The sequence below is a fragment of the Chroicocephalus ridibundus genome, chromosome 9 (assembly GCF_963924245.1).
Source record: "Chroicocephalus ridibundus chromosome 9, bChrRid1.1, whole genome shotgun sequence".
Taxonomy (NCBI): domain Eukaryota; kingdom Metazoa; phylum Chordata; class Aves; order Charadriiformes; family Laridae; genus Chroicocephalus; species Chroicocephalus ridibundus.
Window position 1 is genome coordinate 30,289,076 of NC_086292.1, and position 12,088 is coordinate 30,301,163.

At 41.1% G+C, this 12,088-nt stretch overlaps 1 protein-coding gene across 1 annotated transcript in view; it reads left to right on the plus strand.

Moving 5' to 3' along the window:
• CHRNB4 (cholinergic receptor nicotinic beta 4 subunit) overlaps nucleotides 1–7,946 on the plus strand; it is a 13,337-nt gene extending 5,391 nt beyond the window's left edge. The window contains exons 3-6 of the mRNA XM_063347202.1: nucleotides 929–973; nucleotides 1,100–1,209; nucleotides 4,218–5,190; nucleotides 7,270–7,946. Coding sequence (XP_063203272.1) covers nucleotides 929–973; nucleotides 1,100–1,209; nucleotides 4,218–5,190; nucleotides 7,270–7,410 — 1,269 coding nt within the window. The 3' untranslated portion in view covers nucleotides 7,411–7,946. The remainder of the gene's footprint in view (nucleotides 1–928; nucleotides 974–1,099; nucleotides 1,210–4,217; nucleotides 5,191–7,269) is intronic.
• Nucleotides 7,947–12,088: the final 4,142 nt, after the last annotated feature.

The following is a 12,088-nucleotide window of genomic DNA, read 5'->3' on the forward strand; positions in this document are numbered from 1 at the left end:
ATGGAACATAAGGGAAACCGTATAAATAGATGAGCTTTCATATACACATGCAGGCTGATTTATACAGGAGATGCTGTCATGCACACCAGATGACTCTGGAACCAGTGCTCCCTTTCTCCTGGAGAACTCCACCTGGGCACAAACATGCCTCCTCATGCAGTGCACTGCCACCACCAGCACAGTGTCCTCCCAGATTGTGGATTCTGGGCATAAAAAGCAAGGTGTCTTGCTCCCACAGGCCCCAGCGACCAACAACCTAAACAGAGTAGATGAATGGGCAAGGATCAAGAATGGCACAGCTCAGTCCCCATCCCTCTATATCACCAATCTGCAAGCAGAAAGCAGAATTAGGCATCTTATAGGCTCTAACAATCTCAAGCATCTTCAGGATTGGAGAATGAACTTATTTTCCTGCAGAATTCCTTCTGACTCTTTGACCTCCTACCTCGTCCCTTCAGTAGAGCGACAGCCACACAAATCTGCTGCAGAGAGACTTCTCTTCTGGAGTGCTGTACATAGCTGAAAGCTTACATGACAAACCTTACATAAACCTCATACAATTTAATCTAGGCCTTCCTGGTGGTCAAATGTGCTTTCTGTTTCAAATCAAATCCACAGGCTGGGGGGGGTTGGGGGAAGGAAGTCAGCTCGGCCAGGGTGGTGGTAATTGTTCCCAAATAGCCACACTCACTCCCATCACAACCGTCCCTGTTAAAAGCCACTTAGAGCTCTGCACTTGTGGGGTTACTAATTATCATCAGTCTGTGCACAAGACTGGCCATCTTACCAGCAGAGAAATGCCTGTCTTGAAATACACTAGATGAAATCATGCAGTTGGAAATATCCTCAAAAGCCCATTGAATCAATCTTATTTCTGCAATAAAGTGAAACATTTTAGAAGACAACTTTTCTCTCTTTTTCCCTGCAGAACGAACGAGAGCAGATCATGACTACAAATGTCTGGCTGAACCAGGTAACCAAACCCACAGAGGCATGCTCTTGCAAACCCCAAATGTGACTTCTTTCACTCCATCCCAGTGATTGTTTTGTTAGTGCTGGTCTGGATACTTCCGTCACTACTGTACAATTCTTCTCTTAGGAGTGGATTGATTATCGTTTGGCTTGGAAGCCCTCTGACTATGAAGGAATAAATAAGCTGAGAATACCTGCAAAACACATCTGGTTGCCAGACATTGTGCTCTACAATAAGTAAGTAAAACTTCTGTAGTTCATGCAGACAGCGAACAAAATTTTAACCATGTATCAAGAAACAAGCATCAGAACCAATGAAGCAGGTCTGATAAAACTCTAAAACTGAATTTTGTAGCCTTTAGCCAGTATCAAGTGTATCTGAATGGGGAACTGGACTTGAAGATAATTTTAGTAAAATCAGGGCTCTGGTTAGAGAAATTCCAGCAGCCCTGGAACACACGTGTGCAGTGTGAGCTCTTACAACACCAGAAGATCCGTGACAAGGCTCACAGCTGAGACACAAATCTGTATCAAACTAGACTATATAGAAAGCATGAATTGTAAGTACAAGCACAGCCATACACTGGTCATGTTTGCAAGAAGACAAGACATCTGGAATTCTATCAGACATCTTAGGTTCTGAGCGACATTTTTGTCTCCTACTTCTTCACCCCTCCCACCCTCTTCTACCACAGAGTTCGGGACATAAATCTGTTACAAAGCTCACATGTACCAGAACTGCATGAGTTAATACTTATTTACAAAAACAAATTGTGTTCTATTTTCATAAAGCATTAAAAAAATCAACTATAAAAACACATAACAAATTTGGCAACATTTGACACAGTTGCTTTAAAGTACTGAGAAAAGTAAGTTTGGTGCTAGACCATACGTCAGTTTTTTCAAACACAGAGCTAACTGACAATTTTGTTTGGGTTTTTTTTGTTTTGTTTTTAAGTCTCTAGCAAAGCCTTGAAGTGGATGATATCAAGTCTTTGGGAAGCAAAATAATAACTTATAATATACTTTCATGATACTTTGAAAATTCATGAACATATTACAGTTTATGAACATAAACAGATGGGAAACCTAGGAAGTTTATATATAACTGAGTTAAGTCCCTGGAATCCTACTACTCGAAATCAGATTTGAGAAATACTCAAAACTATTGTATTAGTCACAAAATAATTCAGCCAGTGGATTAGGATGTACTCTGCCTGGTCAAATCTTGTTCTGGTAAATTGTGCCCCCGCCCTCTGCTTCTTTCTTCCTTACTCCCCAAATGCTACCATTAAATGGATTGTAAGAATGGAAAGAAAGTTCTAAAAGATGTCTTAAATGTACAGAAACAAGCTTTTAGCCTCATCATATTGGATTCTAACATTAGTACAAAGCTTCAACTTAAAATTTTAGATAAAGGACAACCCCCTGTAACTTTCTGCTGCTGAAGATGCATCCATCAGTTCAAGAAGGTGCTAAGGAAAACACAGAGAGCATCCCCTGCCCCACAGCTCTGTGCGTGCACAGACTGTGCAGAGGGCCCTGAGACAGCAGCAGCAGCCCAGCCTCTGGCCCACAGCTGAGCCAGGGGCAGCCCACAGATGAGCCCAGGAGTCTACCCAGTACATTGTATGGGGTAACGGTAAGCCTAACTCGGGGAGATACATACATGTGAGAAATAGAATACAATTTCTTTACTAAAAAATAGGCATTTTATTGGCAGTGAACTAATGACCCTTGTATGCTATAGCCACTCACTCCTGCATCTGGTTGTTTCACTGCCTACAGGAATTAGCTGCAAGGGTCTCAGCTCAGTGCCAGGCACAGGGTTTGCAACGTGAGGCCTTTCCAGAGCCAAATGTAACTGATCTGGAGAATAGCCACACATCTGCCAAGCCCTGGATGCTTGTAGCACTTCACTGCTTAAAAAAAAAAAATCAACCTTAGCACTGAAATAGCTCTATTTTCCACTATCTCTTGTCAACAAACAAGTGATTCATTAGACTTTTTATTAACTGTTAAGGAGCACATTTCCACTTAAATAAAAGGGTGCTACCTAGCTATAGTCAGTGGAACTTCATTCATTAACACTTGCAGTGAGTCTGGTCTTATATTTTTGCAGATAACATACTGTCCTTAGATTATGTGCATTTCTTTACGTAGATATTTGTTTATCAAAAGGAAGGCGTGTGGGATATATCTAGTCCAGACTCTTCTTTGCAGTCTAATGAAGTGGCTAACCCAGTTTTTAATAAAAGCAATTGATCGACATAGGAACAAACCTTTGAGTTTCCTAATTGGTCAAGACAGACAGTCACTAATAGTTGTTACACCTCCCTTTGGTAGCCTGCCTGAGTTTGAAAGGTGTCTCATAGCACACTTCAGAAGATGCGGTGAATATGATCAGAAATACTAAATTTCAGTAATATTTATCAGCAATTGACCACATTTCTAACTCAGGATACTTCATAGGTTTAACAGCTCTAAGTTTTTTGCCTAGAAACATTGGACAGGTGAAGATACTGACTACTGACTGCTAATGATCTTCTCCCTGAATTAAAGGGCCCATCATAACATAGAAGACTCTTCTGGTGGAAGTTTGGCAGTTGGAGGAGATAAAAAGCCATGATTATTTGTAGGAGCTAAGAACACTGTGGCTTGTCTGTTCTGTTTTGTAATAAGTAAACATTAACTGGAGTGACACAATAAATTATAAACAGTATAACTACATTTCCTCTGCCTACCCTCTCCCTGCATTTCTAACACCGCTCATCCTAATTTCCTCATCTAAGTCATCTAGGAGTGTTGGTGTGTGCTCTTACCAGTAGCTGTGTTCCAGATCAAAGGCACCTCCATTTTCATGCTGGCTGATTTCATTTTTACTCAGCCTTCGGAGATGTAGTAAGCCTTAATCACTTTAACAAACAGTTACAAAATACTTAGAGCTCTTTGGACGAAACAGAGATGCATATTTGTTATTTAATAATAATTTTACAAAATAATTTTTGTAAGTATTGGGCCAAATATCAGTTCTCTGATTGGAAGAAATGCATACATTAATCTCTCTATCAAGTTATAGCTCCGTACAACATAGATCTCAAAATAAAAATATTACTAAACTTCTATTCTAGAAATAACTGAGGCCCAGAAGATCAAGAATGTGAGAACTCTTCTGTTTTGAACTGTGTTTTTCCTCTTAATGTTTTATTATCTTTTCTCCTTTTTCTTTCCTCTTGTTTCATTAGTGCGGATGGCACATATGAAGTTTCACTATACACAAATGCAATTGTAAAGAATAATGGAAGCATTTGCTGGTTGCCACCAGCCATCTACAAGAGTGCCTGCAAGATTGAAGTTAAGCATTTCCCATTTGATCAACAAAACTGCACATTAAAGTTCCGGTCTTGGACATATGATCACACAGAAATTGATATGGTGCTTAAAACGTCCACGGCAAGCATGGACGACTTTACGCCAAGTGGAGAGTGGGACATTGTAGCACTCCCAGGAAGAAGGACTGTAAATCCTTTGGACCCAAACTATGTGGACGTGACATATGACTTCATTATTAAAAGAAAACCTCTTTTTTATACCATCAATCTTATCATTCCCTGTGTGCTAATTACATCCTTAGCCATCCTGGTGTTCTACTTGCCTTCAGACTGTGGTGAAAAAATGACTTTATGCATATCTGTGTTGCTTGCCTTGACCGTGTTCTTGCTGCTGATCTCCAAAATTGTCCCTCCAACATCTCTAGATGTTCCACTGATTGGGAAGTATCTCATGTTTACAATGGTACTAGTGACCTTCTCAATAGTTACCAGTGTCTGTGTACTCAATGTGCACCATAGATCTCCAAGTACTCACACCATGCCCCCTTGGGTAAAGCTGGTTTTCCTTGAAAGACTCCCAGCGTATCTGTTCATGAAGCGTCCAGAAAATAATTCTCCACGGCAAAAGCTGTGCAACTGCAAAAAGACAAAAGCAGAGAACCCTTGTATGGACCCAGCTGACTTCTACAAGAACTCTACTTACTTTTTGAATACAGCCTCTGCCAAAAAATATGATACGAAAATCACTGAGACTCTTGACAATGTCAGCAGTCATCGAGACTTTAGGTTAAGAACAGGCACGAAATTTTCTCCTGAAGTCCAAGAAGCAATTGATGGAGTCAGTTTTATAGCAGAGCACATGAAAAGTGATGACAACGACCAGAGTGTAAGTGAAAATGAGAAATCATCCCGGTCTTTTCAGACTTCATCTCCTGTCCTCCTTTGTAACATGTTGCTCTTCAGAAAGGCGATCTGAATTCCCTAAAGTTTTTAGAGAGATTCTAGCTATAGCTCATAAGAGGAAATATTTTTTGCTGTTAAAAGAACTTAATGAATATCAATTTGGTAAACACTGATACTCTCCTGGACAGTAACATGGCTATTTCTACAAAGAGAGAATGCTGATTGCCCAGTAAGCCATGAAATACCCTTGAAAAAGCTGTGTTGTCACGTTCAAGTAGTGTTTGGCAGGGGAAAAAAAATAATATTCAGTTCCAGGCCAGAAAAAGAATATTTTTCCCCATTGTATTCAGTAAAACTGTGACTTATCCCACAGCCAGGCCACGTTAACCAGAAACAATGTACCTGCAGCTCCAGCATTTATTTACCTAACTGGGCACAGAAGGAGGATTTAGTAAAATCGGTAAAATGCCTTTGCAAACACCCTCTCCGGGATAAGATGTCTGTCCATATCTGGCAAACACAGTGGGCAGGATGGAAATCCTAATGCCAGCAGAGCTGACACTTCTTTCATTTGAGTTAAATCAAACTTGTTATTGGCTATGACAAGTACTTTATCCAGGATGCTTTTAAGCAGTGCTGCTGCCCTATTCACTTGCTCTACTCATGTGCTACTAGCTAGCACACTAAAGTTGATATAAATACACTGAATAATGCTTGGAAAAACTCAGAGGGTTCAGAGTTTTGTTTAGATAAGCACCCATGGTTAGGAAAAATCACCTTCACACCTATCAGTGTCCTCTCTCTGACCCAGATCCCAGTCAGACTCAAGGTTCCCTATTCCTGTTGCGCTCTTCCTCCCTCAGCTAACCAGATTAAATAAAGTCTGGTTTCTGATCTTGCAGAAGTCCCTCGAGGAGCATGCTGCTGAGTAGTTAATGTTTTCTATTAACTGAAATTACTGTCAATATAAATAAAGAAGATCAGCTATTAACATTAGACATGAGCTTGTAAACACTGAAACTGACTGAACAGAAGCAAACTGCATAGAGCAGAAAAAAGTTTTCTAATAGCTCAGAAATTCTTGCAAGAATGTATAACAACACACTAAAGGATCTACAAAGCTTCCACTTGATATTAAGAAAATTTTCAAGGGTATTTTATACATAAAAAATTAATTGAATGCTTTTCACACAGGGTCCTCTGATATTACATATCACTGTTTTCTAGATTAGTAATTTTAATCACTTCTTTCTTCCTTCATTATCACAGTCTGATAACAACTGTTCATGTACATTTTGTATAGTCTGATTTGAGAAGCGCACAATTCCCATTAGCAGCCGTGGAAATTAAAAGTGTGCATTGAAGGAAAAATATGTAGTGTTCTAATATAAACATGAGATAATTGACAAGCATGGTAAAGTCATTGAGGTGAAGATGTCCCACGTGTAACCAGAATCAATGAGAGAGGAAAAAATAATCATTCCTGAGATGCAAATGAAGACTGGTACATTCCCCCTTTATAATAATAGCCTGATAGTCACTTCAGTTTGAGAACAGAATCTAAGGCTAGTCCCATGACTTTCACAGACAACATATGCAAGGCAATAAGGGATTTTAATAAAAGCAACAGTATTAATATGCATTAAACCCCTTGATTAAGATGGCTGCTGATAAGAAAAGGACTCTGAAGCTAACCTTGTTTAACAGCAGTAAACACCATCTATTTTTGTCCACTGAAATTAATAGCATCTGCAAACTAAAATTAAAGAAAAAAAATCCTTAATTGGATTACACTGTGGGTCCTTCCGGACCGGCTTCTGCCAGGCAGCCACACTCAGTACCTGATGCATCACAGACAGCTAAGAAATACTAACAGTATTTTTCTCCACTACCCAGACTGGTTGTAGGAGAAAAGTCCCTTCCCAAACCTAAACTCAGCTTATTCCCTGAACCTTGAGATTTGTTTCCTTTTATTTTCATAAACAAAAACTCAGCATTAGGAAGAGGAAGAGCAAAAGAATATGACAAACTGCTAATATCTTTAACTGGCTTTTTCTTCCAGGTCATTGAAGATTGGAAGTATGTTGCCATGGTAGTGGACAGGCTGTTTCTCTGGATATTCGTCCTTGTTTGTGTCCTGGGGACTGTTGGATTATTTCTGCAGCCACTTTTTCAAAACCACAATGCTGCCATGAACCCTTAGTTGTCATTTAAAATTGTCAATACTTACATAGATGTTGGGTCTCGTTTTGCTCTCAGTTCCCCTCTGTTAAATCCACAGAGATGCCAACTGAGTTGTTCTTACATCAGATTTAGAGTAGGGAAATGGAAAGTAGAACTTTACTTACTGTGATAGGGAAAAAAAAAATCCAAACAAAATGAAAACTATTATTTTTTCCAATGAGTTCAGTACTTCTGGTGATATCTTGGCCCTTTTTTCAATTATTTGAAGTCTGAACATTACAGAGAAAGGTGTTTACTGTACAATGTGCCATCCTGGCTCACAAGGATTATTATTTAAAAAGTATTTTACATACTTTGCCTCAGGAAGGACATTTTCTTCCCTTAGAATACTGAAATTTCCCTATTATAAAGAAGATATTGCTATGACATTTATTACCTTCCAATACATCAAAACTATTTGTGTCTGATTTATAAAGAGCTTTATAGGTGGAATCACTGTTTATGAGTGTTTATGAGTCTGATATTTAAAACTGAACTGAGAAACAGAGACATACTTCTGAGGTGACCACTAATAGGTTTCTCACCTCGCTATCTCTGATAGCTGATTGATCAACAGAGGCCAAATTAATATATGATAAACAAACATTTATATACTCTGTTCAATGATGAAATATAAATAAAATGCAAAGTTTTCCTTTATATAGATTTAGTCCTGAAATGTTCCTGCAACTTTCACAGCTTATGCAACTGGGGTTTATATACACTTTCATGAATCTACAGAGCACAGGAAAGCACCTCGAGAAGACAACTGTGAAAGGCAGCAAGAATCAAGAGAAGATACCTGAGAACAAGCAGACCTGCATATTTTGCTGGGGAGATTTTAATGCAGATTTAAGTATAATCCTTAACAAATTAGCTATGAAAGCAAGTAATGCACGTACAGTCTTAAAGTCTGCCAGAGGACAGATCAAGGCCCTACACACCTGTCACAGGACAATCCCACCACACTTTGTTCCAGGTAGCTTGTAATCTGCAAAGAGAGAAGCGGGCACCTGGTATTTTTCAAGCTAAACCAACCTCAGCTTTTCCTTGGGGTGTTATCAGGACACATGACAGTTTACCACCATTGATAGGCACAACTGGTGAACAGACTGTTAAAATCCCCTACTATTTGTCAAGGAGACCTTAGGCTCGTCTGTCCCAGGGAAGGGTTAGCTGACACCTAAACCTGTGCTCTTCAACAAGCCACAGGTAAAGTCACCTATTTGTCCTCACCAGAGCTAAGCTACATCCCTACTTAGATCACCATTCTCAGGCAGCTACAGATAGCTACATAGATTTAGACATGCCAAAACAGCTACACCAACACCCTTCCAATCGTTCAGAGCAACTCTGGGACCTTTGCTGATTCCTGTGTTCGCTCCCCGCCTGGTCATGCGCTGAAGTCCCCAGCACTGCTGCCACACATCCCCCCGCCCCTGAGCACTGCAATGGGTCCCCCAGGGGCCTGAGCACTGCAGCACGGCCTGATGTGCGGTAGCCTAGGAAAGACACAATGAAAAAGTATTAGAAGTGAGGTGGGTGAGGCTGTGTCAGCAGCAGCAGCATCTCCCTCGGGTCGTATGCTAGAAGAAGGAATGGTTGTAACACCATCATCCTCCCTTCCATTCCCCTTCCTCTATGCACTGTAACTGTGTCCATTGCTGAAGTCAAGGCGAGAAGGTGAAGGACGACTGTTGGACAGCCCTACTAATGCAGGTGTGCCCTGTGACCATAGAAGCTGCCACATCCTCCTCTCCCAGCAGATGGGAACACTCTGGTCACCTCCCCAAACATTTATCGTTCTGGACATTTCCCATGGTGACTGGTGGGCAGTATAAAGTTTAAATGGGTCAAACCTGCTTTCCCCACCTCAAATGTCGTCTTCTGCTTTTCAAACTTAGAAAGCAGAGCTATTTCTCTGCAGGCAACTGAAACAACAGCTGTGAGACGAGATGGGGCATAGGCCGCCCCACGAGAGCAGAGGGGTACCTTCACCCATGCAGGGAGATGCTCATCTATGTTAGGTTACATGCCGGGAGCTGACGTGGCACAGAACATCACAAGCATGCGTGCACACACTGCCCCAGCTGTTAAGCAGCTTTTTCAGCTTACAGAAAATCCAGAGGGAAGCCAAAGCAGCTGCCAGCACTGTGCAGACAGGTGAAGCCCCTATAAATCCCACAATGACCCTAAACAGTGAATCTGAAAGAGGCAGCACAGACCTCAGCACAGACTTAAACGTCTACACACTCCTGCAGGGCAGAAGGGAGAGGGACTCACCTAGCCAAGCAACCAGGGATGCAGCAAGTCAGCCCCAGACCCTGCAGTCCACCCGGCTGACACCGAACCTGTGCAGAGCAGAGACCCCTCTCTTTGCTCTTTTCACCCAGCACCAACATTTTTGGCTCTGTCCTGCTCTCACCCTCCTGCCAATCATTACTCCTCTCCCCAGTCCCTTCTTATCCTCTTGCTCACTGCCTGAATGCAACTGAAATGAGGCCTCCAGTACTCCCATCTCATAGCTGGCCTTATCTTTATGAGCAGTAATGACTGATAACGCTTGGCTCCCTCTGTCTCAGCCTTCAGCTGAATTATCCCCAGCACAGACAAAAGTTTTAGAAAGGATTTGGCAGTTCAGCTAGCAGCTAACACAGAGCACAGGCAGACGGAGACCTCAGACTTGACAAACCCAGAAAAAGCTTTGAAAAGGCACATCCCTGGCCCCAGGGAGTTCCCTGAAGAACTAGATCTCCTCATCCAAGAAATGGTAGGCTCTGGTGCTTTCCGTACACTGTGGCCACCTTATTCTTTTTTTAATCACAAGTGAAGCAATATACTCTTCCCTAGTTATGTTTTTGAAAACCACCACTGTATTTTTTTAAAGTTTACAGAAATAATTCAATCCATAGCAAATTTCAGAATGGAAAATTTCACCCAAAGTCCTAAAATTTTGAAAAACCTGACCTCCTAAAACTGTGGTTTCAAAATGGGAAATGCTATTTTTGCCTAACCCTCAGCAGCTCCACCTACATAATACATAGAACTGCTCCCAGTTTAACTTGTCAAAGAATTTTAGGGTTTTCTGCTATGATTTTTTTGCAAAATTTCAAAAATAAAAGATTTCTGGAGGAAATTAAAATTACGACATTAAAAATGACAAAAAGAAGGACATTAAAAATGTCACCTTGCAGGCTAACACGAATATGATAAGACCTCAGTTGATAAAAATACATTTCAACATTTCTACTTTTCAGGGTTTTTTACAGTAATGCTTTTCATTAAAAAAATAGAAGAAAAGTGGTCATTCAAAATGTATTTTTCACTAATACTGTGTTTCAATGGCAGTGTGCAACCAGCCTTTGCCTCTCTACTAGTGAGGAAAAGCCTCTGTTAGCTTCCTCCCCATTCCCTACCATTACAAAACTCTTTAACCCTGACCAATCCTGTCTTCCATCAGAACACGCAGAAGTGCAAACACCACCACACACATGTACCATCTACCTCCAGGTGAGTTTTTTTGGGACTGTTTCTGCACCCCTGCATCCACAGTGAACCAGAAAGACCAGCAGCGCTCGCTTTTTATAGAGGAAGCATCAATACCCCAGACAAAGGTGGGAAACACTCTTTTTCCTCGCCACCTGAGTTGATTAAGATTTTATCTTAACGAATCTTAACAAAGCAAAACACCACTAAAATTGGCACATTCATTAAAAAGCAAAGGCTACGTAGTTTGTTACTGCAGCTCTTCTTGGATAGATGGTTTCCCCCACCCATACGAATTCTTCTTCTATGTAGTTCTGCAATGCAGTCATGGTAATGTGCTCTTATCACATCACTCCCCTTAGTCATAAAAAAAAGGAGCTCCAGGAGCTCCAGCATGTAATGTTAGAAACAAATATCTGTGCATACAAACACCACTGAAAATTTCAGTAACTAGGCAAATTAAGCTAAAATACCTGTATCTCTTGATGCAACGGCTCTTTGCTGCCTCTGCAGATCAGATGTTTCCAAATTATTCAGGCTCAAGCACTGACTTTTGGGGAACATGAGTTATGATCTGACCTTTGAAGGTTTAGCTCGTTTCTAGTTGGGACCAAAAACAAACAAACAAAAATCTCAGCTATAATGCTGCTTATACATGGAAACCAAGAAGGCAGAAAGGGAAAACATCTAGTCTCAATGCAAGGCAAAAAAATGTATCCACAAAGGGTTAAGCTTTTCCAGAGAACTCGACCAAGCAACCGAGTTCTCTGGAAAAAAAGAAATAAAATCAAATGGACAGTAAAGCCTATTTCCTCCAAGCTAATAGAATTACAGAAATTACCATAAGAGCTTGTGTCTGGGGATGGAGTGAACGATGCTCTGAGACACAGGGCAAACATGATAAACAAGCTCTGTGCCAAGCGCAGCTGAGCTGAACCCAGTCTGATGCTCCTTCTCCCAGTGCTACCTCTTAACACAGTGCCAAATGGGGTCATCGTTTATCCTTCCCCAACAGCAGGGTGTGAAGCACCTATTAGGTGCAGCCTCCTGTCCCATAACGCTTACCTCCCATCATTTCCAAAAACAAGGGTGGAACCCCACATTTTTCTTTTTCCCTCTCCTCCCTCTGCACAGACTGCCCCGATGTGTGCAACAAGCACTGCGTGCGTGAG